This window comes from Scyliorhinus canicula, chromosome 2 (assembly GCF_902713615.1).
Source record: "Scyliorhinus canicula chromosome 2, sScyCan1.1, whole genome shotgun sequence".
Lineage (NCBI taxonomy): Eukaryota > Metazoa > Chordata > Chondrichthyes > Carcharhiniformes > Scyliorhinidae > Scyliorhinus > Scyliorhinus canicula.
In genome coordinates this window covers 62,699,670-62,723,960 of record NC_052147.1, presented here as the reverse complement: position 1 = coordinate 62,723,960, position 24,291 = coordinate 62,699,670, and the positions used below count along the sequence as shown (strand labels likewise).

The window sequence follows — 24,291 nt, the reverse complement described above, 5'->3', positions numbered from 1 at the left end:
TCTAGAGGCAGACAAAGAAGTAATTAGGGTCAAGGTCGTGAAAAGGAGTTGTAGTTTAAGAGAAATTCAAGGAAATGTTCAGAGGTGGCCTTAATCCAGGAACTTTCCATCTAACAGCACTTTGATAATGCCTTCAGAACATGGACTGCGCCTGTCGAAGGTGGTGGCTCACTGGGTAACTGGAAAGGTAAGTAATGTTGTCCTTGCCGGAGACCCCACATTCTGTGAACAAAATCCATCATATTAAGAAATAAACTAAAATATTAAGTGCACCATGTTACTTATGAACCAATATTATCGACATTTTAAATTAATTGACAATCTTAATTTTTATAAATTCATTCACGGGATGTGGGTTTTGCTGGTTAGGCCAGCATTTATTGCCCATCCCCAACTGCCCTTGAGAAGGTGGTAATGAGCTGCCTTCTTGAACTGCTGCAATTCATGTGGTGTAGGTACACCCACAGTACTGTTACAGAAGAAGTAGTTTCAGGATTTTGACCCAGCGACAGTGTAGGAATATATTTCCAAGTCAGGGTGGAGAGTGGTTTGGAGGGGAACCTCTAGCTGGTGGTATTCCCATGTGTCTGCTGACCTTGTCCTTCTAGATAGTACTGGTTTTAGGTTTAGAGGGTGCTGCTTAAGGAGGCTTGGTGAGTTCCTGCAGTGCAACTTAAGATGATACATCCTGCTGCTACCGTGCATTGATGGTGGAGGGAGTGTTTTTGGAAGGGATGCCAATTATGGTAATGGATGTGTTAAGTTTTAACATTCTAAACCTTAGCAAGGTTAGTAATTCATGCAACAACAACATAATAATAATAACAATAATAATAATAATCGCTTATTGTCACAAGTAGGCTTCAATGAAGTTACTGTGAAAAGCCACTAGTCGCCACACTGCTGCGCCTGTTCGGCAATTGAACCCACGCTGCTGGCCTTGTTATGCATTACAAGCCAGCTGTTTAGCCCACTGTGCTAAACCATCACCTCCTTAGACACAAACGATGGATAGCTGCAAAAACCATTTTGTAAAGGTTGTGCTAAGTTTTAGGGCATACACTGACAATGAAAAAGCTGCATTATCAACCACCAAATATTTTATTATTTAAAAATCACAGGCAGGACAATCTGCCTCTCAAAAGATTTAATTGTATAAAACATCTGTAGCTCTCCCAGACCACCTAAATAGTTTTTAAACTCAGCCAGATAACGTGCCAGCTATATTCCTTGCAGCAGAACCAAAAAAGGTAATAATCTCTGGATTACAATTTGAGCCAAAAGCTATTCGCACAGTATCAATAAGATTAAAGAGATAAATGAGTAGCCCAAAGATTAGTGTGGGAGAAATGGGTTTTAATTCATGGGACATTGGCACCAGTACTGAGGAAGGAGGGAGCTGTTCTAATGGGATGGTCTTCAAATGAATCAAGCTGGGACTAGAGTCCTGGCGAATGGCATAAATAGGACTGTAGATTGGCTACAAGGGTATCAGGCTCAGATCTAAATATCCAAGGGTATGTTTCCTAGTGAAAGGACAGGCAGATGGGCAGGGTTGCATTGTTTGTAAGAAATGAACTTCAATTGATAGCAAGAAGCGATATAGGGCTGGAAGGTGTAGAATCTGTAGAGTTGAGGAATCACAAATGGAAGGTGTAGAATCTGTAGAGTTGAGGAATCACAAAGGAAAAAAGACCCTGATGTGTACAGGCCTCCTAGCAGTAGTCAGGATGTGGGGCAGAAAATAAATCAGGAGATAGAAAAGGTATACAAGAAAGACAATATTACAATAATCATGCAGCTGGACTGGGAAAATCAGGTTGGTAGTGGAACCCAAGAAAATGAATTTGTGGAATGTCTACGAGATGGTTTTTTGGAGCAGCTTGTGGTCCGGCTCACTAGGGAACAAGCAATTCTAGATTTGGTGATGTGTAATGAGGCAGATTTGATTAGGGAACAAGGTGAAGAAATCTTTAGTGGGTAGTGACCACAATTGAAAAATGGCTAATGTAACACCCCTGTTTAAGAAGGGAGGTAAGCAGAAGACAGGAAATTATACGCCGGTTAGCCTGATTTTGGTTGCTGCTAAGATTTTAGAGTCTACTATTAAGGATGAGATTGCGGAGTACTTAGAAATGGGTGGTAAAATGGGACAGAGTCAGCACGATTCGTCAAGGGGAGGTCATGCCTGACAAATCTGTTAGAATTCCTTGAGGTGGTAACGAGTAAGTTAGACAAAAGAGAACCAGTGGATATGATCTATTTGGATTTCTAGAAGGCCTTTGACAAGGTGCTGTACAGGGAGGCTGCTTAATACGAGCCCTTGGTATTAGAGGCAAGATATTGGCATGGATTGGCTGACTGGCAGAAGGAAGAAAGTGGGCATAAAGGGGTCCTGTTCAGGATGGCAGCCGGTGACCAGTGGTGTTCAGCAGGGGTCAGTGTTGGGACCACAGTTATTCACAATATACATTAAAGATCTGGAAGAAGGAACTGAAGGCATTGTTGCTAAGTTTGCAGATGATACAAAGATATGTGGAGGGGCAGGTTGAGGACGCAGGGAGGCTGCAGAAGGACCTGGACAGGCTACGAAAGTGGGCAAAGAAGTGGCAGATGGAATACGATGTGGAAAAGTGTGAGGTTTTGCACTTTGGTAGGAAGAATAAAGTCACAGACTATTTTCTAAATGGGAAAAGGCTTTGGAAATCTGGAGCACAAACGGACTTAGGAGTCGCAGTTCACGATTTCTTAAGGTTAACATGCAGGTTCAATGGACAGTTAGGAAGGCAAATGTAATGTTGGCATTCATGTCGAGAGGGCTAGAATACAAGAGCAGGGGTGTACTGTTGAGGCTGTATAAGGCTCTGGTCAGAGCCCATCTGGAATACCGTGACCAGTTTTGGGTCCCGTATCCAAGGCTGTGCTGGCCTTGGAAAGGGTCCAGAGGAGGTGCACAAGAATGATTCCCGGAATGAGGGACTTGTCATATGAGGAGGGGTTGAGGACTCTGGGTCTGTACTCAATAGAGTTTAGATGGATGAGGGGGGAAATGTCACTGAAACCTACAGAATACTGAGAGGCCCAGATAGAGTGAAAGTGGAGAGGATGTTTCCACTAAGAAGAGAAACCAGAACCCGAGGGCACAGCCTCAGGCCGAAGGGACGACCCTTTAAAACAGTGATGAGGAGGAACTGTGTGGAGTCTGCATTTTTCCCCGTGTCTGCGTGAGTTTCCTCCGGGTGCTCCAGTTTCCTCCCACAGTCCAAAGACGTGCAGGTTAGTCGGATTGGCCACGATAAATTGCCCTCAGTGACCAAAAAGGTTAGGAGGGGTTATTGGGTTATGGGGATAGGGTGGAAGTGAGGACTTAAGTGGGTCGGTGCAGACACGATGGGCCAAATGGCCTCCTTCTGCACTGTCACTGTATGTTCTATGCTCTTCAGCCAGAGGATGGTGAATCTGTGGAACTCATTGCCGCTGACGGCTGTTGAGGTCAAGTCAGAGATAGATAGGTTCTTGATTAATAAGGGATCAGGGGTTATGGGGATAAAGCAGGAGGATGGGGATGAGAAACATATCAGTCATCAATGGGCTGAATAGCTTAATTCCGCTTCTATATCTTATAACATCAAGGTCCAAAGCCTATCAGACGACATGCCTGAAAAATATGATGCTCCTATGTTCCGAAGTCAATTGGGATTACACCATGAACTGAAAGCTGCTTTGCAGTGATGTCAGAATGCCATTATTGAATCATAGAATTTACAGTGCAGAAGGAGGCCATTCAGCCCATCGAGTCTGCACCGGCTCTTGGAAAGAGCACCCTACCCAAGGTCAACAACTCCACCCTATCCCCATAACCCAGTAACCCCACCCAACACTAAGGGCAATTTTGGATACTAAGGGCAATTTATCATGGCCAATCCACCTAACCTGCACATCTTTGGACTGTGGGAAGAAACCGGAGCACCCGGAGGAAACCCACGCACACACGGGGAGGGCGTGCAGACTCTGCACAGACAGTGACCCAAGCCAGAATCGAACCTGGGACCCTGGAGCTGTGAAGCGATTGTGCTATCCACAATGCTACCGTGCTGCCCTATAAAAACAGAAAATGCTGCAAAAGCTCAGCAAGTCTGACAGATTTCCAGTAACGCAGTATTTTGCTTTTATTCCATTATAAATACCTGACCAAAGCCCACTGCAGAAGAGCAAATAGAAGTTTTGCATTAACAGAGCACCTTATCACATCTCCAATTGTCTCTAAGCACTTTACTCAAAGTACTTTTTGAAGTGCAGGCAAAAAAAGCTTACTTGTGCGACACCAAGCTTCTTAATTTCACTAGGGATGATGCACCTTGGTCCAGTTTCTCCAGCAAAACCACACCTAGAAATTGAAAGAAATATTCAATGTACCAGATATTATGAAATCTCACACCTACATTAATAGCTATTCTGAACACGCAATTGTCCAGAAACAGATCAATTGACAGAAAATAAGCATCTAGTTACTCTTTTGGCAGAGGTTTTTAATACTGGATTACTTTTCCATCATGCTAGTTTTTTTCCCTCTGCTAATGTTTGCCTGCAGGAACTGACAGCCTGGCTCCATTCAATTTTCTACGGCTAAACAAATTGAAGATTCTGGTTCGTGACGATATGTGGGAACCAGAGGGATTATCCACTGCAGAAGGTGCCAACTTGACCTTGTTGAGGTCAATGAAGTCAGTGCAAGCCAGAGACTGAATCAGACATCTTCCTAATCTGTACAGCCAGCTGCCCACGGGATAAAACTACTCAGCAATCAGAAAAGTAAAAGGAGAATCCTTATTTATTTTTTTCTGTGGAACTTATAGAACAGTCTAGCAAATATTCCTTGAATAAAAGTTTGCCTATTAATTGTTTTTCCATCTCTATCCTCAATGCAGGCTGTAGTGAAAATTTGGATTTAGTGATTAAGGCCTGATAGTAAATTGGGTCCAGCATGTCTTTTAACAAAGATGTTCAAAAGAATGTTTGTGCACCTCCCAACTTGAATATGCTTTGGATACTTTGGAAAAGACCACACAACAGAGTAGAATACATCAGGATTTGAGCACCTGCTCAAGTTCGGTTGTGAACAGAGTAAATAAGCATGTCGCCCAATTAACTTCCCTTAAATTACTGGTCCAGTAAAATAAAGTTGAATTTCTAATTTGTAACAGCTTTCAAAACAGAATCTTTTGTTCTCTGCCACACTCTACTGTACTGCATGTGGCAAGCTCTGCAGCCAGCTCCCATACCAGCCTCCCCGGACAGGCGCCGGAATGTGGCGACGAGGGGCTTTTCACAGGAACTTAATTGAAGCCTACTCGTGACAATAAGCGATTTTCATTTTCATAACTCCTCAGATTGCCCGGTTAAAATCAGTGTGGGCTCTTCTTTTGAATTTTTGCCCCATAAACCTTACTGGTTCCTATGCCAGGTGCGCTTTCTGACCTCCTGCTAATCTGTTGCTTAATTGATCTGTTGAAGCAGCTCAACTATTTTACATTTATCATTGAAATTTCTCTTTCTTCTGAAAAGATTTGTTCCTTGTCACCAGTTTTATTTTTATTTCTTTATACTAAAAGTACAAAAGAAATAGAGTGTAGATGCACATGGGTTGAATGCAACATTAATAGAGGTACATTAAATAGGTCTTCAATGCACAAAGGCTAATACTGGACTACGGACAAAAGCCTACAAAGTAGCCAATGATGTCACATGTCATGTGACTCGGCTCTTAAATGAAATTAAATGAAATGAAAATCGCTTATTGTCACGAGTAGGCTTCAAATGAAGTTACTGTGAAAAGCCCCTAGTCGCCACATTCCGGCGCCTATTCGGGGAGGCTGTTACGGGAATCGAACCGTGCTGCTGGCCTGCTTGGTCTGCTTTCAAAGCCAGCGATTTAGAGACATTACACACATTTACAATAACACACGTATACCAGCACGGTAGCACATCATACCCATACTGGCTAGCACTGTGGCTTCATAGCACCAGGGTCCCGGCTTGGGTCATTGTCTATGCGGAGTCTGCACGTTCTCCCCGTGTCGCCGTGGGCTACCTCCACACTCCAAAGACGTGCAGGTTAGATGGATAGGCCATGCTAAATTGCCCTTAGTGTCCAAAAAGGTTAGAAGGGGTTATTGGGATAGGGTGGAAGTAAGGGCTTAAGTGGGTTGGTGCAGACTCGAAGGGCCGAATGGCCTCTTTCTGCACTCTATGTTCTATAACAGTATCTGCAACGGCTCTCCAAATGAGCATTATGAAAATGCCATTTTCTCCGTATCCTGGCACAGTGATTCTAATCAAATAAACATTGGGTGCCCCCTTGAATGTTTTGATTGAATCTGTCTCCACCACACTTCCAGGTAGTGCATTCCAGGCCCGAGCCACTCGTGTGAAAAGTTTTTTCTTCAAATTGTATTTGCTTCTTTTGCAAATCACTTTAAATATGTGCCCCCTCATTCTTAATCTTTTACGAGTGTGGACAGTTTCTTCCTATCTACTCTGTCCAGCCCCCTCATGATTTTGAACACCTCAATCAAATCTCCTCTTAGCTTTCTTCTCCCCAAGGATAACAGTCCCAACCTCTCCAATCTATATTTATAACTGAAGTTTCTTATTCCTGGAACCATTATTGTAAACCTCTTCAGCACACTCTTGAATGTGTTCACATCTTTCCTATAGTGTGCCGCCCAAATACGCAATACTCCAGCTGAGGTCTAACTAGAGGTCTTACTAGCATAAGTTCAGTATATCCTCCTTGCCCTTGTACTCTATGCTCCTAATAAAGCCCAAAAAACTATGCTTTATTAACTGCTCTCTCCACCTGTCCTGGTACCTTCAATGCACATATGCCCTTAAGAATTGTACCCCTCATTTTATTGTTTTAAAAATAAATTTAGAGTACCCAATTATTTTTTTCTAATTCTGGGCAAATTTAGCATGGCCAATCCACCTATCCAGCATATCTTTGCGTTGTGGGGGTGAGACCCACGCAGACATGGGGAGAATGTGCAAACTCCACACTGATAGTGACCCGGGGCCGGGATTGAACCCGGGTCCTCAGTGCCGTGAGGCAACAGTGCTAACCACTGCACCACCTATTGTACCCCTTATTTTATATTGCCTGTCCATGTTTTTCCTACCGAAATGCATTACCTCACTTTTCCGCATTTAATGTCACCTGAAACCTATATGCCATTCCATCAACTTGTCTATGTCCTTTTGAAGTTCCACACGCTCTTCTTCACAGTTTACAATGCTTCCAAGTTTTGTTATTGCACACCAAGATTTTGATCATCAATATACATCAGAAAAAGCATGACTCCTGGTGAATTCCTTCAGCCATGAAAATACTAATTGACCATTACTCTGTTTCGTATTACTCATCCAATTTTGTGTCCAAGTTGCGAGTATTCCTTTTATTCCACAAGCTATAATTTTTCTCACAAATCTGTTATGTGGCACTGAATTGAATGCCTTTGTAGGTGTCACAGTTGTTAGCGCTGCTGCCTCACAGTGTCAGGGACTCGGGTTCAATTCCGGCCTTGGGTGACTGTCTGTGCGGAGTTTGCACACTTTGCCCAGAGTTTTCACATTCTCCCCATATCTGCATGGGTTTCCTCCGGTTTTCTCCCACAATCCAAAGACGTGCGGGTTAGGTGAATTGGCCATGCTAAATTGTCCCTTTGTGTCCAAAGATGCGCAGGTTAGGTGGAGTTACAGGGACAGGGTGGGGGAATGGGCCTAGGTAGAATGCCCTTTCAATGGGTTGGCGCAGACACAATGGGCTGAACTGCTTCCTTCTGCACTGTGGGGATTCTATGACACAAGTCTATGCACACCACATCAACAACATTCTTCTCATCGACCCTTTCTGTTACCACCTCAAAAAAGTTAGTTAAACATGATATCTCCATTAAAAATCCATGTTGGCTCTTACTAATCAAATCCCATTTTCCATGTGACTACTAAGTCTATATTTTTCCATGTGTGGTTCTCTCTGTGCCCATGCAATTGATTAGCTATGGTAGAAATGTTGCATGAACATAGCAACAATATACTTTAATGTAGTATCTCTAGCAGTGAATTGTTGCCCCACAGTGTTTTGCTGAAATCTATATAAATTGCATCAACTGCACTACCCTCATCTACAACCCCTGGTCACTCCTCAAAAAAAATCAATCACATTTGTTAGGCATGACCTCCCTCTGACAAAGTCATGCTGCTGATCCCTGATCAAACCAGTAATTTCCCTACCACTGACTTGAGGTTCACAGGTCTGTGGATCTCAGAAAAAGTAACTTTGCAGAATCACAGATACGTCAGTCAAGCAAAGTCAAACTTTCTCCACCCGTGTAAACACACACACTCATTTAACCCTCTTATAAGTTTCTGAGCTCTCAAGCATACATAATGAGGCTGGGTAATGCTGCTGATGTGGTGTACATGGACTTACAGTACAGCACATCAATAGCAATACCCTCATCGTGCCTCAATAGCAACGTACCTCAATGACTACTGTCTGGTGGCACTGACATTGATCGTAATGAAGTGTTTTGAGAAGTCATGAGGCACATCAACTCCATATTCTCAGGACGCCTAAATCCACTGCAATTTGCATTCCGCCGCACCCGGTCCACCGCAGACGCCATCTCCCCGGCCCTACACTCATCCCTAGAGCATCTTGACAACAAGGACTCCCACATCAGAATCCTATTTATTGACTACAGCTCCACCTTCAACACCATAATCTCAGCCAAGCTCAAATCAAAGCTCCAAGACCTAGGACTTAGCTCCTCACTCTGCAACTGGATCCTCAACTTTCTGACCTACAGGCCACAATAAGTAAGAATGAACAACACCACCTGCTCCACAATAGTCCTCAATACTGGGGCCCCGCAAGGCTGCGTACTTAGCCCCCTACTATACTCCCTATAGACATGCAGCGCCGGCCCTAGGGTTGCTGGCGCCCTGGGCAAACTGAACTTCGGCGCCCTTCCGGGGGGCCGGGGGGGGGGGGGGGGGGGGGGGGGGGCGGAGGGGCAGCTGGAGGGGGGGGGGGGGGTGGGGGGGACCGGAGCCCGGGGGGGGGGGGGGGGGCGGGCGGAGTGACCACCGGCGAGTCTGGATCCATCCGCCATGTTTGTGCGGGACGGCCTGAGGGAGGGCGGCCACCGCGCATGCGCTGGTTGGCACCGGCCCAACTGCGCATGCGCGGGACCCGGTCACGCACTCCTTGATGGCGCCCCCTAGCACATGGCACCCCGGGCGACTGCACGAGTTGCCGGTACCTTGAGCCGGCCCTGTAGACATGACTGTATGGCATAATTTGGCTCCAACTCTATCTACAAGTTTGTTGACGACACAACCATAAGTGGGTCAGATCTCGAACAACGAGTCAGAATACAGGAGGGAGATAGAGAACGAGTGGTGCAAAGACAACAATCTCCCTCTCAATGCCAGCAAAACTAAAGAGCTGGTCATTGATTACAGGTTGCAAAGTACTGTTCACACACCCGCCTGCATCAACGGGGCCGAGGTGAAGATGGTTAACAGCTTCAAATTCCTAGGTACGCACATCACCAAACTTCCGTTCTCGCCCACCCACGTCGACGCTACCACCAAGAAAGCACAACAGCACCTAGACGGCCTCAGGAAACTAAGGAAATTTGGCATGTCCACATTGACTCTTACCAACTTTTACAGGTGCACCGTAGAAAGCATCCTATCTGGCTGCATCTCAGCCTGGTATGGCAACTGCTCGGCCCAAGACTGCAAGAAACTTCAGAGAGTCGTGAACACAGCCCAATCCATCACACAAACCCACCTCCCACTGCCTTGGGAAAGCAGGCAGCACAATCAAAGACCCCTCCCACCTGGCTTACTCACTCTTTCAACATTTTCCATTGGGCAGGAGGTGCAAAAGTCTGAGAACACGCACTAACAGATTCAAAAACAGCTTCTTCCCCACTGTTACCAGACTCCTAAATGACCCTCTTATGGACTGGCCTCATTAATACTACACCCTTGTATGCTTCATCCGATGCCAATGTTTATGTAGTTATATTGTGTACCTTGTGTTGCCCTATTACATATTTTCTTTTCATGTACTAAATGATCTTTTTAGCTGCACACAGAAAAATACTTTTCACTGTACCTCAGTACACGTGACAATAAACAAATCCAATCCAATCAAGCCTCTCTAAAATTTAAGATTTGTCCCTGACAAATCTGTGCTAACTTTCCCTTAATTAAACTGTTTTCCCATTTTGTCCTGATGATTACTACCATTAGACCAGAAGACATAGGTGCAGAATTAGGCCACTCAGCCCATCGAGTCTGCTCCGCCATTCAATCATGGCTGATATTTTCTCATCCCCATTCTTCTGCCTTCTCCCCATAACCCCTGATCCCCTTATTAAGCAAGAACCTACCTATTTCTGTCTTAAAGTTTACCCCCACTTATCTTTACACCGTTTTTTGAGAAGGGTGTAAAATTTGCCATTCTGCACTCGAGGCTGGAAAAGAATAACCCGTACCTCAATTTCCATCTCACTTCTCTCAATTTTCTGACATGCATCTCATCCAGCCATGGTGCCTTATTAAATTTGAGTACAGTGCATCCAACACCTCTCTTTTACTCCTTCTTATCAATGTAATCCCCTCTTATCAATTTAAGCCCCCCTTTTCAACTTAATCCCCCCCTTATCAACTTGTCGGAATTATTTCCACCATAACCTGGACAGATCTGCTTCCTTGATAAAGACAGATGCGAAGTACCGTGACAGATTCACCCAGGATTAATCAACTGTTTGGGGCACCACTGGATCTGAAAGCGACTCCGAATTCCACTTGAGCAGATTTTTATTTATCTAGGCACAGGTACAGGCCGAAGAGCTCTCCGCCGGCGATAATGCTGCACAGGAGCCTCCTTAGACCCTCGCCATCCAACTCTGCCAGCAGACCCTCACATCCCTTTCCCCCGACTCACTTAGTGTAGGCGGCTCCCAGGTCGATGACAACCGCCGTCTTCTCGCCGCCGGTGCCCAGACCCTCAAAGAGCGGCATCCTCCTCCTCGCGCGCTGAGCCTCCGCTGCTCGCGCTAGATCGCAAGCCCCACCCACACCCTTCAGAAGACATCATCCATTGCACAGTCGGGCCTTCAGGATGCCTGCTTCGGTGAAGCACTTTTTTTTCCTCTCTGTGAAGCAAACATAACGCGGCTCTACTGATTTATCTCTAGTTAATGTGGACCGTCGAGTAATTGGGCCCCAAAAAAATGATAAAATGCCAACCAACTTGTCAGGCACTTGATTAGGCTCAGCAGTCCGTGGCAAGCCCGAAGCTTCGACTTGTCGGGGCCGAAGCACTGGGGGCGGGACTAGGGGAGGACGAGATGGAGCAGGGGCGGGGCTACGTACACGTACGCGGGCCGAGAAGACTCGAGGCGGAGCTAGGAGGACTGGGGCGGGGCTGAGGGAACGGGGGCTGAACGAACAGGGGCGGGGCTAAATGAAGTGGGCGGGGCTGAGAGAACTGGGAGAGGGCGAAAGGAAACGGGGCGGGGCTCCGCATTGCGTCCAGGGCGCTGGGTGTGGATCTGTCAAGTGTGTGGTCTATGCCACTGAGTTAACGTGTGGAAGTTAGGAGTTTATATTATGGGATGAATGAGTGTGAGTTGCTTGTGGGAATATAATTAATCAGTTGCACGGCGATAATAAGTTATGAGTATGTTCTGTTTAGAAACATTTCTAGTATGAATTTAAAAGGAGCAATGTTCTGTCTTGAGCTAAAACCCAGTCCAGCTCCTGCCGTTTCACAAATAAAAAGAGAAAATGGAGGGTAGCATGGTGGTGCAGTGGGTTAGCCCTGCTGCTTCACTGCCACGAGGTCCCAGGTTCAATCCCGGCTCTGGACAACTGTCCATGTGGAATTTGCACATTCTCCCTGTGTTTGCGCATGTGTTTTGCCCCCACAACCCAATGATGTGCAGGGTAGGTGGGTTGGCCATGCTAAATTGCCCCTTAATCGGAAAAATGAATTGGGCACTCTAAATTTATAAAAAAAGAGAAAATGGATGAGAGAGGACTTCCCCAGCAGATGCTTCCTACGAGTCTCCCTCCATCTGTAGCTCCATGCATTGCAGCCCGGTTTGGGGAAAATACAAAGGGCCGTAGCCCGTATCCAAGTCGAACCAGGAGCCACGCCGCGCTATTTCCGGGCGGGCCCGGTGCCTTACGCCTTGTTCGAGAAGGTAGAAGGGGAGCTCACTCGTTTGGAGTCCTTAGGTATTATCAGGCCCGTCCGTTTCGCTGACTGGGCAGCACCAATTTTACCTGTAATGAAGCCAGATGCCACAGTTCGCTTGTGCGGCGACTATAAACTTACAGTGAATACGGCTTCCCGACTTGACCGATACCCAATGCCTCGCATAGAGGATCTCTACGCGAAGCTTGCAGGCGGACTCTCGTTCACGAAATTAGACATGAGTCACGCCTACTGACAGTTGGAGCTGGACCCTGCCTCCCGGCCATATGTAACTATTATTACATACCAGGGCCTGTATGAATATACACGGTTGCCCTTTGGGGTTTACTCTGCCTGCGCTATTTTTCAACACGTAATGGAGGGCATCTTGAGAAATTTACCGCTGTCTACTTGGACGACGTTTTGATTACAGGGATGTCGGAGCAGGAACATTTGGAGATTGTCCTTAGACGCTTTTCAGAGGCTGGAATCCGTTTACGTCATACAAAGTGCATCCTTCGGGCGAAGGAAGTAGTCTACCTGGGTTATCGGGTGGACCGCGAAGGTTTGCACCCCAGCGCAGATTCAACAGGCCCCCGCCCCGACTGACATTTCGCATCTTTGTTCTTTTCTCGGCCTCGTAAACTATTACGGGACGTTCCTCCCCAATCTGGCAACTATGCTAGCCCCATTGCACCTGCTGCTAAAGAAGAATCACACCTGGGTTTGGGGTCAGCTGCAAGAAACCGCTTTCCGGCGGGTAAAACAACAATTGTCGTCGTCTGGGTTACTAACCCACTATGATCCTGGAAAGCCTTTGCTCATCACGTGTGATGCATCCCCCTACGGTACTGGGGCTGTCCTGTCCCACAAGATGGAGAACGGGGCCAAAGGGCCGATAGCTGTCACCGCCAGCACATTGACTGCAGCAGAAAAGAAGTACGCGCAGATCAAGAAGGAGGGCCTGGCAGTGGTCTTTGCGGTGAAACACTTCCACCAGTATGTGTATGGCCGCCACTTCACTATCATGACTGATCATAAGCCTCTGCTGGGACTTTTCCGAGAGGATAAGCCAATACCGGCCATTGCTTCTGCACGGATCCGGCGCTAGGCTTTGTTGCTCACTGCCTATAAGTATTCTCTGGAGCACAAACTAGAAACCCAGATAACGAATGCCGACACACTGAGCCGATTGCCTTTATCGACCGGCCCCATGTCGACCCCCACGAACTGTGAGGTGGTTGCAACCCTAAATTTTATGGACTCCTTGCCTGTCGCGGCATCACAGATTCGTGAGTGGACCCAGACGGAGCCAGTCCTGTCAAAGGTTCGGCACATAGTCCTGTATGGTGGGCAGCATAGACAGCTCCCAGACGAGTTGCGGGCATTTTCCTCCAAACTGTCAGAATTTAGCATGGAAGACGGTATCCTCTTGTGGGGGACGCGTGTGATTGTCCCGGGAAAAGGACAGGAGCTGATACCAAGGGACTTGCACAATGGGCATCTGGGGGTGACCAGAATTAAAATGTTGACCTGGAGTTATGTCTGGTGGCCAGGCCTCGACACTGACGTTGAGAAGGTGGCCCAAAACTGCTCCATTTGCCAGGAGCATCAGAATCTTCCGCCGGCCGTGCCCCTACATCACTGGGAATGGCCAGGGTGCCCTTGGGAGCGCTTGTGGATTTTGCCGGCCCTTTTCAAGGATCCATGTTCCTTCTATTAATCGATGGTTAGAGTTGCATAAGATGGTAGGCACAACGTCCTGTGCAACAATCAAGAAGATGCTTTTGTCTTTCAGTATGCAAGGTTTCCCCGAGGTGCTGGTCACGGACAACGGCACTCCATTCACAAGTGAGGAGTTTGCGAGGTTCAAGACGACAAACGGCATACGCCATATCCGCACTGCTCCATACCACCCGGCTTCCAATGGGTTGGCGGAGTGCACAGTGCAGACATTCAAATGGGGCCTAAAGAAGCAGTCTTCCGGGTCGATGGACATGAGACTGGCTCGTTTTTTGTTTTACAGGATCACTCCACATGCGATGACTGGGGTAGCTCCCGCGGAACTCCTAATGGGCCGGAGACTTCGCACCCGCCTTTGCATAATTTCCACGGACATTGGCGCAAAAGTACACCGCACTCAAGAACGGCAGGGACATGGTTTTTTTCGACTTTGGCAGTTTGCGCCCGGTGACCGTGTTCGTTCGAAATTTTTGCTGGTGGTGCTCAGTGGGTCCCTGGCATTATCTTTCGCCGAACGGGCCCTATCTCTTACCAGGTACAAACCCAGGGTCGTCTCCAGCACAAGCATGTAGCCCACGTTCGGTCCAGAAGACCATTTCTCCCAAAGATTCCCCACCCCCGGAGCTCATTTCTACAGCCATAGAGACGAGGCACAGTGGAGAGTATTCCTCACAATCTTCCTCTAGTGCCGCACCCAAAGCCTGCGCAGGTCGTTACAGAACCGCGTGGAGATAGAGACGCCGAGATCATGGAGGCAGTGGACACCGACTCCAAGATGGAGACACAGGACACCTCAGAGGGGGTGTCCTCGGGCCCACAGGCCGTGGATATACAACCGTTACATCGTTTATCACGGAAGCGCCGTTCTCCGTCTCGTTACATGCCGCCCGATCCAGCGCCTTGTGCAAATGGTGTCTGGCCTGCGGCAAAACGAGTCCGACGCCCTTTTTCACCAGGGTCTTTGGTGGATTCCTTGGACTTTGGGGGGGGGGGGGGGGAGGGATGTTATAACCTGCCTGCTTACCACTGGCTGGGGACTAATGGCAATCCCACAATCCTTAGGGGGTATGAGCTTTCCCAATGAGGGGGTCGGAGTAATCATTAGCAGATTCCCTGCATAAATAGAGCTGGCCAGTTTGGAACCAGCTAGAGAGGAGTGAGCAGCAAGGGAAGCTGCTGGGAGAGTGAGCAGCAAGGGAAGCTGCTGCTGCTGCCGCGGCGGCGTTGGCGTTGGCGTTTGTGTGTATATATGTATACATATATATATATATGTTATTGTAAATAAATGTTATTTCTTTCTATACTTCAACTCATGCTGGATTCTTCATGTCCCTCACAAAACACTCATCCCAAGTATTCCAGAATTGATTTTCATCAGCATCGCACAGAACACTCCTTGTTCCTTAAATATCCTAAAGCCTGTAAGTTCCAAATTTTACGAAAATTTTGCTTTGTTGTTCAGACAAAAGTAGTTCACCCTGCTCTTCACCGCAGTGGCTGCTTTCACCGAAACAGAAAAAGCTGTAAAATCTCAGCAGGTCTGGCAGCATCTGTAGGGAGAGAAAAGAGCTAACGTTTTGAGTCCAGATGACTCTTTGTCAAAGCTCCTGCTTGTCAAAGTGGCTGCTTTGTTCCTCTCTCTCTGCCATGGCACCTAAAAGAGGAACTGACCGTTTTTCTGTGTCAAGATATGAAAACTGTCACTTGATTTTCAATAGGTTTTGGTTTGGGGTTCTTTACCCATGACAACCAGTCACATGGGCCCGCCTCCGGGCAAAATGACCACTGTGCCTCTTTCCAGAACATGCTGTTTCACTTTATGTTGAAGGAAACATTTTAACACAAAACTTTTGTGAAGTTCAACATTCCCAATAATGGGTGTGCTGGAAATTATGTAGATATTGAATACATAGGAACAATATATTTAATCTTGTTTTAACCTGTAAATTATCATTTATTTAGATGAGTGGGCTAGCTTCTGTGCAAATTTGGTTCTGACTTTTAATACATACAATGAATGTGTGGTTTTCTGGCCACATTGCACCCAGCACTGATTCCGCTATTCCCGGTGAATAGCAGGAAAGCCCATAAAAAAGTTTTGTGTAGGGTGCCGAGCCAATCGTGATGCTCCCGACCCGGAGCACCTGGCACGATCTGGATCACATCCTCCCTGGCCGTGATCCAGAATAGCATTTTTAAATGAGTCATTAAACTCAAGGCCAGAGTCTCCTGTATCCCCGATTCACTGGCCCCATCGATGAAGCCTGAGGCCGGCGCAAATCAGTACTGGTCTCCAAAAACGGAAACCAGACGTGATGGCTAGGCCGGTCGGGCTCGGAGGATATTGAAGCCCTTGGGTAGTTGGGAACATGGCACCGCAATGCCCTTGAACTGCCTCTGGCATCCAGGCTGTGCCAACCTTGCACTGTCAGAGTACCAGGTGTGGTGGTATGATTTACATAGCTGTCTGCCATTGGTGCAGAACACTGGCATACCATTGGCCCTGGTCGGTCATGTGTCTCTTGACCGATTGGTTGAGACCAGTCATGTGACGACTCTCCGATTGGTCGAGAGGCTGAGTTAACCCCGCCTCCAGAGTGAGGTATAAATACCCAGAACGCCCAGCGGTCGACTATTTACTGCAGTCGACCGCAGGGCTAACTTCTAGCTTATTACAGCCTAACTTTTGTACAGCAACTCGTCTCGCGTTCGATTGATGGTTCATCAATTTAATAAGCTAGAATTTTGAAGATGGAGCTCCGGATCAAGCCCGAATGCCTCCGCATCTGCCCGCAAACTCAGAACGCCTCAGAAATCTTTCAACATTGGCTGGCATGGGATACCTGGCATCCGCAAACAGCCCCCCCACCATGGCACAGAAGCTTCACATCCTCCACTCCAGCGTGGGCATGGCAGCCTATGCGATGATTGCGGAGGAAAAAGATTACGATGCGGCCATGCTTAAGCTGAATGGACAGTTTCTTAAACCGGTAAACAGAGTATACACATGACACCTGCTGGCTACCAGACAACAGCACAGTGAGTCATTAGACCAATTTTACCAGGCCCTCGCTGTCCTGGGGAGGAATTGCTCCTGCCTCCAAGTTTCAGCCACGGAGCACATGGAACTTCTGATTAGAGATGCTTACGTGGCTGGGATGCAGTCTGCCACTATCCGCCAGCGGATGCTGGAGAAAGCTTACCTCAGCCTAACTGAGGCACGGACTCTCTCCACCTCCCTGGAGGTCGCCGATTTAAACGCCCGTGCCTATGTCCCCAGCCGCACTGCAGCACCCTGGACCTCCTGGCACGCTTCCCCACCGCCATCCGCCGCTCCCGACCTCCCTCAGGCCTGCGCCGCGGGAGGCCCCGACAGGTCCGCGGGGCCCCGCTGCTATTTCTGTGGGTTCGCTAAACACCCTCGCCCGCGCTGCCTGGCCCGCTCCCCCCTCTGTAAAAGCTGTGGGAAGAAGGGCCACTTTTCATCCGTCTGCCAGGCCAAATTGGTCGCTGCTGTACCGCGCAGCAACCGGGGATCCCCCCCTCCGGGCCCTTGCGGGCCCTATCAGTACGCCGCGCCAATCCCCCCCCCCCCCCCCCCCCCCCCCCCACGCCTCTGGGCCCCTGCGCCCGCCCTACGCACCTCCCCCCCTCCTCCGGGCCCTTCCAGCACACCGCGCAACTCTCTTCTCGCCGCCCCCAGGCCCCTGCGCCTGACCTGCGCGCCTCTCTGCCCCCGCTCTCAGCCGCTCCGGTCAGCCCGCCGGCACCGCTAACCCCGCCCCCAGCAACCATGAGGGCCCCGTGGGCGCCGCCATCTTGGGCCACTGACGCCACGTGCGGGTCCTGGGCTCTGCCATCTTGGGGCGCCGACGCCACGTGCGGGTCCTGGGCGCCGCCATCTTGGGGCGCCGACGCCACGTGCGGGTCCTGGGCGCCGTCATCTTTGGGCCCCGACTCCACGTGCGGGTCCTGGACACCACCGTCCTGGACTGGCACACAAGGTTCTGCCAGCTACTACTCGGCCGACGACGACTGCGACGATGGTTCTTCTCCACTGCTCGCGGCCATTCAACTCGACCAGTCACGGCCACGCACGCTCGCCAAAACAACGAAGCTGATCCACCTCAACGGCCACGAGACGGGCTGCCTGCTGGACTCCAGGAGCACGGAAAGCTTCGTTCACCCTGCCATGGTAAGACGCTGCGCGCTCCCTGTCCATCCTGTAAAACACAAAATTGGGTTAGCCTCAGGTTCGCACTCCGTCCGCATCACCGGCTGCTGCATCGTGGACCTCACGGTCCAAGGGAAGGTTTTTAAAAATTACAAACTCCTTGTCCTCCCTGACCTTTGCACACCGGCACTCCTAGGACTGGACTTCCAGTGCAACCTGCAGAGCTTGACCTTCCAATTCGGCGGCCCTATACCCCCCTCACTGTCTGCAGCCTCGCGTCCCTCAAAGTGGACCCCCCCTCCTTGTTTGCTAATCTCACCCCCGATTGCAAACCCGTCGCGACACAGAGCAGACGGTACAGCGCCCAGGACCGGACCTTCATCAGGTCCGAGGTCCAGAGGTTACTGAAGGAAGGGGTCATCGAGGGCAGCAACAGTCCCTGGCGAGCCCAAGTGCTGGTGGTCCGGACTGGGGAGAAAAACCGGATGGTCATCGACTATAGCCAGACCATCAACCAGTTTACGCAACTGGACGCGTATCCTCTCCCCCGTATTTCCGCCATGGTAAACGATATCGTGAAATACAAATTCTTCTCCACTGTGGACCTTAAGTCCGCTTATCACCAGCTCCCCCTCTGCGCGAGTGACCGCAAGTACACCGCGTTCGAGGCTGATGGACGCCTCTACCACTTCCTTAGGGTTCCATTTGGTGTCACAAATGGGGTCTCGGTCTTCCAACGGGAGATGGACCGAATGGTCGACAAGTACGGATTACGGGCTACCTTGCCGTATTTCGATAATGTCACCATCTGCGGCCACGACCAGCAGGACCATGACGACAACCTCCGGAAATTCCTCCAAACCGCGAAACTCCTTAACCTCACATACAATAAGGATAAGTGCGTGTTTAGCACTGACCGTCTAGCCATCCTCAGCTACGTAGTGCGTAACGGAGTGATAGGCCCCGACCCCGAACGCATGCGCCCCCTGATGGAACTCCCTCTCCCCAATACCCTCAAATCCCTCAAACGCTCCCTGGGTTTCTTCGCTTACTATGCCCAATGGGCTCCCAATTACGCCGACAAGGCCCGTCCCCTCATTCAAACCACGACCTTCCCGCCGTCGACAGAGGCCTGCCAGGCCTTTAGCCGCATCAAAGCGGACATCGCAAAGGCCACGATGCGCGCCATCGACGAGTCCCTCCCCTTCCAGGTCGAGAGCGACGCATCAGAAGTAACTCTGGCGGCCACTCTGAACCAAGTGGGCAGGCCCGTGGCCTTTTTCTCCAGAACCCTCCAGGCTTCTGAACTCCGCCACTCCTCTGTGGAAAAGGAAGCCCAGGCCATAGTCGAAGCTGTGCGACGTTGGAGGCACTATTTGGCCGGCAGGAAGTTTACCCTCCTCACAGACCAACGGTCAGTGGCCTTCATGTTTGATAATGCACAAAGGGGCAAGATTAAGAATGACAAGATCTTACGGTGGCCGATCGAGTTGTTCACGTACAACTATGAGATCTTGTATCGTCCTGGGAAGCTCAATGAGCCTCCTGATGCCCTGTCCCACGGTACCTGCGCCAGCGCGCATATAGACCGCCTCCGCTCCCTCCACACGGACCTCTGCCATCCAGGGGTGACCCGTTTATTCCATTTCATAACGGCCCGCAACCTGCCTTTCTCCATCGAGGAAGTCAGGACAGTAACCCGTGACTGCCACACCTGCGCAGAGTGCAAACCGCACTTCTACCGCCCCGAGCGCGCTCATCTCATCAAAGCATCCCGTCCCTTCGAACATCTCAGCATTGACTTCAAGGGGCCCCTTCCCTCTAGCAATCGCAACATTTACTTCCTGGCGGTAATCGACGAATACTCCCGCTTCCCCTTCGCCATTCCCTGCCCCGAAATGACCACATCGACCGTCATTAAGGCCCTCCTCTCCATCTTCTCCCTGTTCGGCTACCCCGCATACATACATAGCAATCGGGGGTCCTCATTTATGAGCGACGGGCTGTGTCAATTCCTGCTCAACAGGGGCATTGCCTCTAGCAGGACGACCAGCTATAACCCTCGGGGTAATGGGCAGGTCGAGCGGGAGAATGGTACCATCTGGAAGACCATACTACTGGCCCTCCGGTCCAGAGATCTCCCTATTTCCCGATGGCAAGAGGTTATCCCCGATGCCCTACATTCTCTCCGCTTACTCCTCTGTACCACAACAAATCAGACACCTCATGAACGTCTTCTTGTTTTCCCCAGGAAGTCGTCCTCCGGATCCCCTCTCCCGACGTGGCTGGCCGCCCCCGGACCCATCTTGCTCCGGAAGCATGTGCGGGTGCACAAGTCTGACCCGTTGGTGAACAAGTCCAGTTACTCCACGCTAACCCACAGTACGCGTATGTGGAGTACCCCAACGGTCGGCAGGACACGGTCTCCCTCCGGGACCTGGCACCCGCCGGCGTGCGGCCTTCCCCCCCTTCACCACAGACCCCCCCTGGTTTTTTTCCCCCAGCGCCCCACCCTGACCACCCCTTCTCCATCCATGGGGTCTCCACCACCAGCCCGGGTGATGGAGACTGTTCAAGGACCATCGCTCCCGGACTCCAGGACATCAGCGGAACCACCACCATCGGCTGAACCAACGTCACCAACTCCACTGCGGCGGTCTGCCAGGACGTCACAGGCCACGAAAACACTGATCGAGTCTATTTAATTTACAACAACTCCATGGACCTTGCTGGGAAAATATGTACTATTGTTAATTGTCTGGGCCAGTGGGAAGCCAAAATTTTTTTTCTCCCTTTTCTGGCTGCTACTCATACCACCAGTTTTCTCCCCCCCCCCCCCCCCCGGCTCTCGTTGATACCCCCCTCCCCGGCTTCTTTCTCCGCAAGGGGTCAAGGGGTGAATGTGGTGGTATGATTTGCATAGCTGTCTGCCATTGGTGCAGAACACTGGTTTACCATTGGCCCTGGTCGGTCATGTGCCTCTCGACCGATTGGTTGAGACCAGTCATGTGACGACTCTCCGATTGGTCGAGAGGCTGAGTTAACCACGCCTCCAGAGCGACGTATAAATACCCAGAACGCCCGGCGGTCGACCATTTACTGTAGTCGACCGCAGGGCTAATTTCTAGCTTACTAAAGCCTAACTTTTGTACAGCAACTCGTCTCGCATTCGATTGATGGTTCATCACCAGGTTGACACTGCCCCAGTGTCAGAGGCAGTGCCTAGCAGTCAAGGTGCCAATGGGTGCTGCCAAGAGGTAGGGACTCAGGGGGCCATACCCATGAATGGTGGGATGAAGGGGTGAATCAGTGGCGTGCTTAAAGGGAGACCTGAAGGGGGGAGGCCTGAAGGGGTGAATGAAGGGAGGTTATGAAGGGTTGGGGGTGAAGGGGAGTCTGAAGCGGACGAATGGTGGAGGGGGGATCAGAATGAAGAGGGCTTTAAAGGGGAAGGACTGGAAGTGGGGATTACCTTAAAGGTGGGGGGCCCTCAGCAATCCCACAGTGGAGTATGCTCACTTAAGGGGGGGGGGGGCAATGCACCGATTCTGACGAGCATGAATGAAGTGGAGCCGGGTCAATCTCAAGACTGGGTAGTGTAGGCCGGGGGTCACAAGGACATTTAGTGAAGCGAGGGAGGTTGCCCCTCCGGGGACGAAGGTTGGGTATGTTGACCATGTCTGCGGGGGATCACAATGTCCATGGGTGGGGGGTGTGGGGGTCCCTCAACCCAATTTTGAGATCTGGGCACCCATCAAAAAGGTTGCCCCAATCTCTGAGAAACCGGTCTTGCCGACATCTTTAGTTCCCCATTCCAGAAAATATTCTAAGTGTGGGATGATTCAGTGAGAATCTCCCCAAGCTCCAAAAAGAAATGAATAAGTGTGTGTGAATGGTGATCTGGAGCGTACTCAAACACTTAGCGGGAATCCACCCCTGCGAAATCCACACAAAATGACACTTTTCTGGGCGAATCACACCCTGGGCGCGATTCTCCGCTCCCCACGCCGGGTGGGAGAATCACGGGAGGGCCGGGTGACCCACGACACGCCCCCCTGGCGCCCCCTGCGATTCTCCCAGCCCCCGCTCGGAAGAATCGCCGCTTGCCGTTTTTCACGGTGACCGGCGATTCTCCGACCCGGATGGGCCGAGCGGCCTGCCGTTCGCGACCGGTTCACGACGGCGGCAACCACATCTGGTCGCTGCCGTCGTGAACATGGCGCCAAAAGCTGGTTTGAAGCTTGTGGGGGGACGGAGAGGGGAGTGAGCATCACAGCCGTGCTCGGGAGGGGACTGGCCCGCGATCGGTGCCCACCGATCGTCGGGCCGGCGTCTCAAAGGGACGCATTCTTTCCCCTCCGCCGCACCGCAAGATCAAGCTGCCACGTCTTGCGGGGCAGCGGAGGGGAAGACGGCAACCACACATGCGCGGGTTCGAGCCATCAGCCGTCGTGACATCAGCCACGCATGCGCGGGTTGGAGCTGGCCAACCTGCGCATGCACGGCTGACGCCACTTAGGCTCGCCGGCCGCGTCATTCTCGGCGCGCCGCCTTGACGCAAGCGTCAAGGCCCGGCGTCCGAGAGTTACGGAGGGCCGCTCCTAGCCCCCCGGGTTGGGGGGGGGGGGGGATGAATAAGGTGAGAGGAGCGGCGTCCGAGGCCGTCGTGAAACTCGGCCGGGTTCACGACGGCCTTCCCGATTTTTCGCGGGAGTGGAGAATTCCGCCCCGTATATTTCAACTGGTGAGAAGTATTTTCTATTATCTAATGATAAACTTCTTGGGGGCCTCACGGTAGCATGGTGGTTAGCATCAATGCTTCACAGCTCCAGGGTCCCAGGTTCGATTCCCGGCTGGGTCACTGTCTGTGTGGAGTCTGCACGTCCTCCCCGTGTGTGCGTGGGTTTCCTCCGGGTGCTCCGGTTTCCTCCCACAGTCCAAAGATGTGCGGGTTAGGTGGATTGGCCATGCTAAATTGTCCGTAGTGTAAGGTTAATGGGGGGATTGTTGGGTTACGGGTATACGGGTTGCGTGGGTTTGAGTGGGGTGATCATTGCTCGGCACAACATCGAGGGCAGAAGGGCCTGTTCTGTGCTGTACTGTTCTATGTTCTATGTTCTTAGGTGGCATTTAGTATAGGTGACAGGGATCTTGCCTGCCGGCTGGAGAGCAAGTGGGAGCCTCCCGGTGCCTTTTTTCAGAAGGCCTGCCTGATTAAGTGTCAATCAGTTATTAACTGGGCAGCAGTGGATCTACCCTGAGGGCAGAAGTTCCATAGTAATTGCTCCCTTAACGGTCTCAATTTGTGGCAGGCAGGAAGGTCATCCGCGAATCTTCTTACCATGAACATGGGCAGAGATGGGAAGTTGGCGGTGGCCCCACCTGCCATCCTTCCGCCCGATAAAATGCCCCCACTATCAATCTCACTAGGGGGAAGGGAATTAAATTCTGTCCCTTGGGACTGACATTTCATGCCTAACAATGATCAAAATGTGTTGTAGACAACAGCAACAACACATAATTATGTAGCACCTTTAATGTAATAAGGTCCAAGGGACATCACGAGAATAGTACAAAGCAAAATTTGACACTTAGGCAATATTCAGGAAGATGGCCAAAACTCGGTCAAAGAGAAAGGTTTTAAAAAGATTAACTTGAGATAGAGAAATACAGCACAGAACAGGCCCTTCGGCCCACGATGTTGCGCCGAACCTTTGTCCTAGGTTAATCATAGAATTTTGGACAATTTGTCATGGCCAATCCACCCAACCTGCACATCTTTGGACTGTGGGAGGAAACCGGAGTACCCGGAGGAAACCCACGCAGTCACGGGGAGGATGTGCAGACTCCACACAGACAGTGACCCAAGTCGAAATCGAACTTGGGACCCTGGAGCTGTGAAGCAATTGTGCTATCCACAATGCTACCGTGCTGCCCTTAAGAAGTTAACCTACACTCCCTTATTCTACCCTAATCCAAGTACCTATCCAATAGCCGCTTGAAGGTCCATAAATTTTCCGACTCAACTACTACCACAGGCAGTGCATTCCATGCCCCCACTACTCTCTGGGTAAAGAACCTACCTCTGACA

At 50.2% G+C, this 24,291-nt stretch overlaps 1 protein-coding gene across 2 annotated transcripts in view; it reads right to left on the bottom strand.

Annotated features, from left to right (window-relative positions):
• The window catches only part of actr10 (actin related protein 10), a 43,087-nt gene extending 31,706 nt beyond the window's left edge, over positions 1-11,381 (bottom strand). Inside the window, exons 1-2 of one of the 2 annotated variants that reach the window (XM_038779962.1) lie at positions 11,027-11,381; positions 4,315-4,387 (exon numbers count right to left, since the gene is read on the bottom strand). In XM_038779962.1, the coding sequence (XP_038635890.1) occupies positions 4,315-4,387; positions 11,027-11,103 (150 nt within the window). In that variant the 5' untranslated portion in view covers positions 11,104-11,381. The remainder of the gene's footprint in view (positions 1-4,314; positions 4,388-11,026) is intronic. The other variant, XM_038779969.1, reaches the window with a different exon arrangement.
• Positions 11,382-24,291: the final 12,910 nt, after the last annotated feature.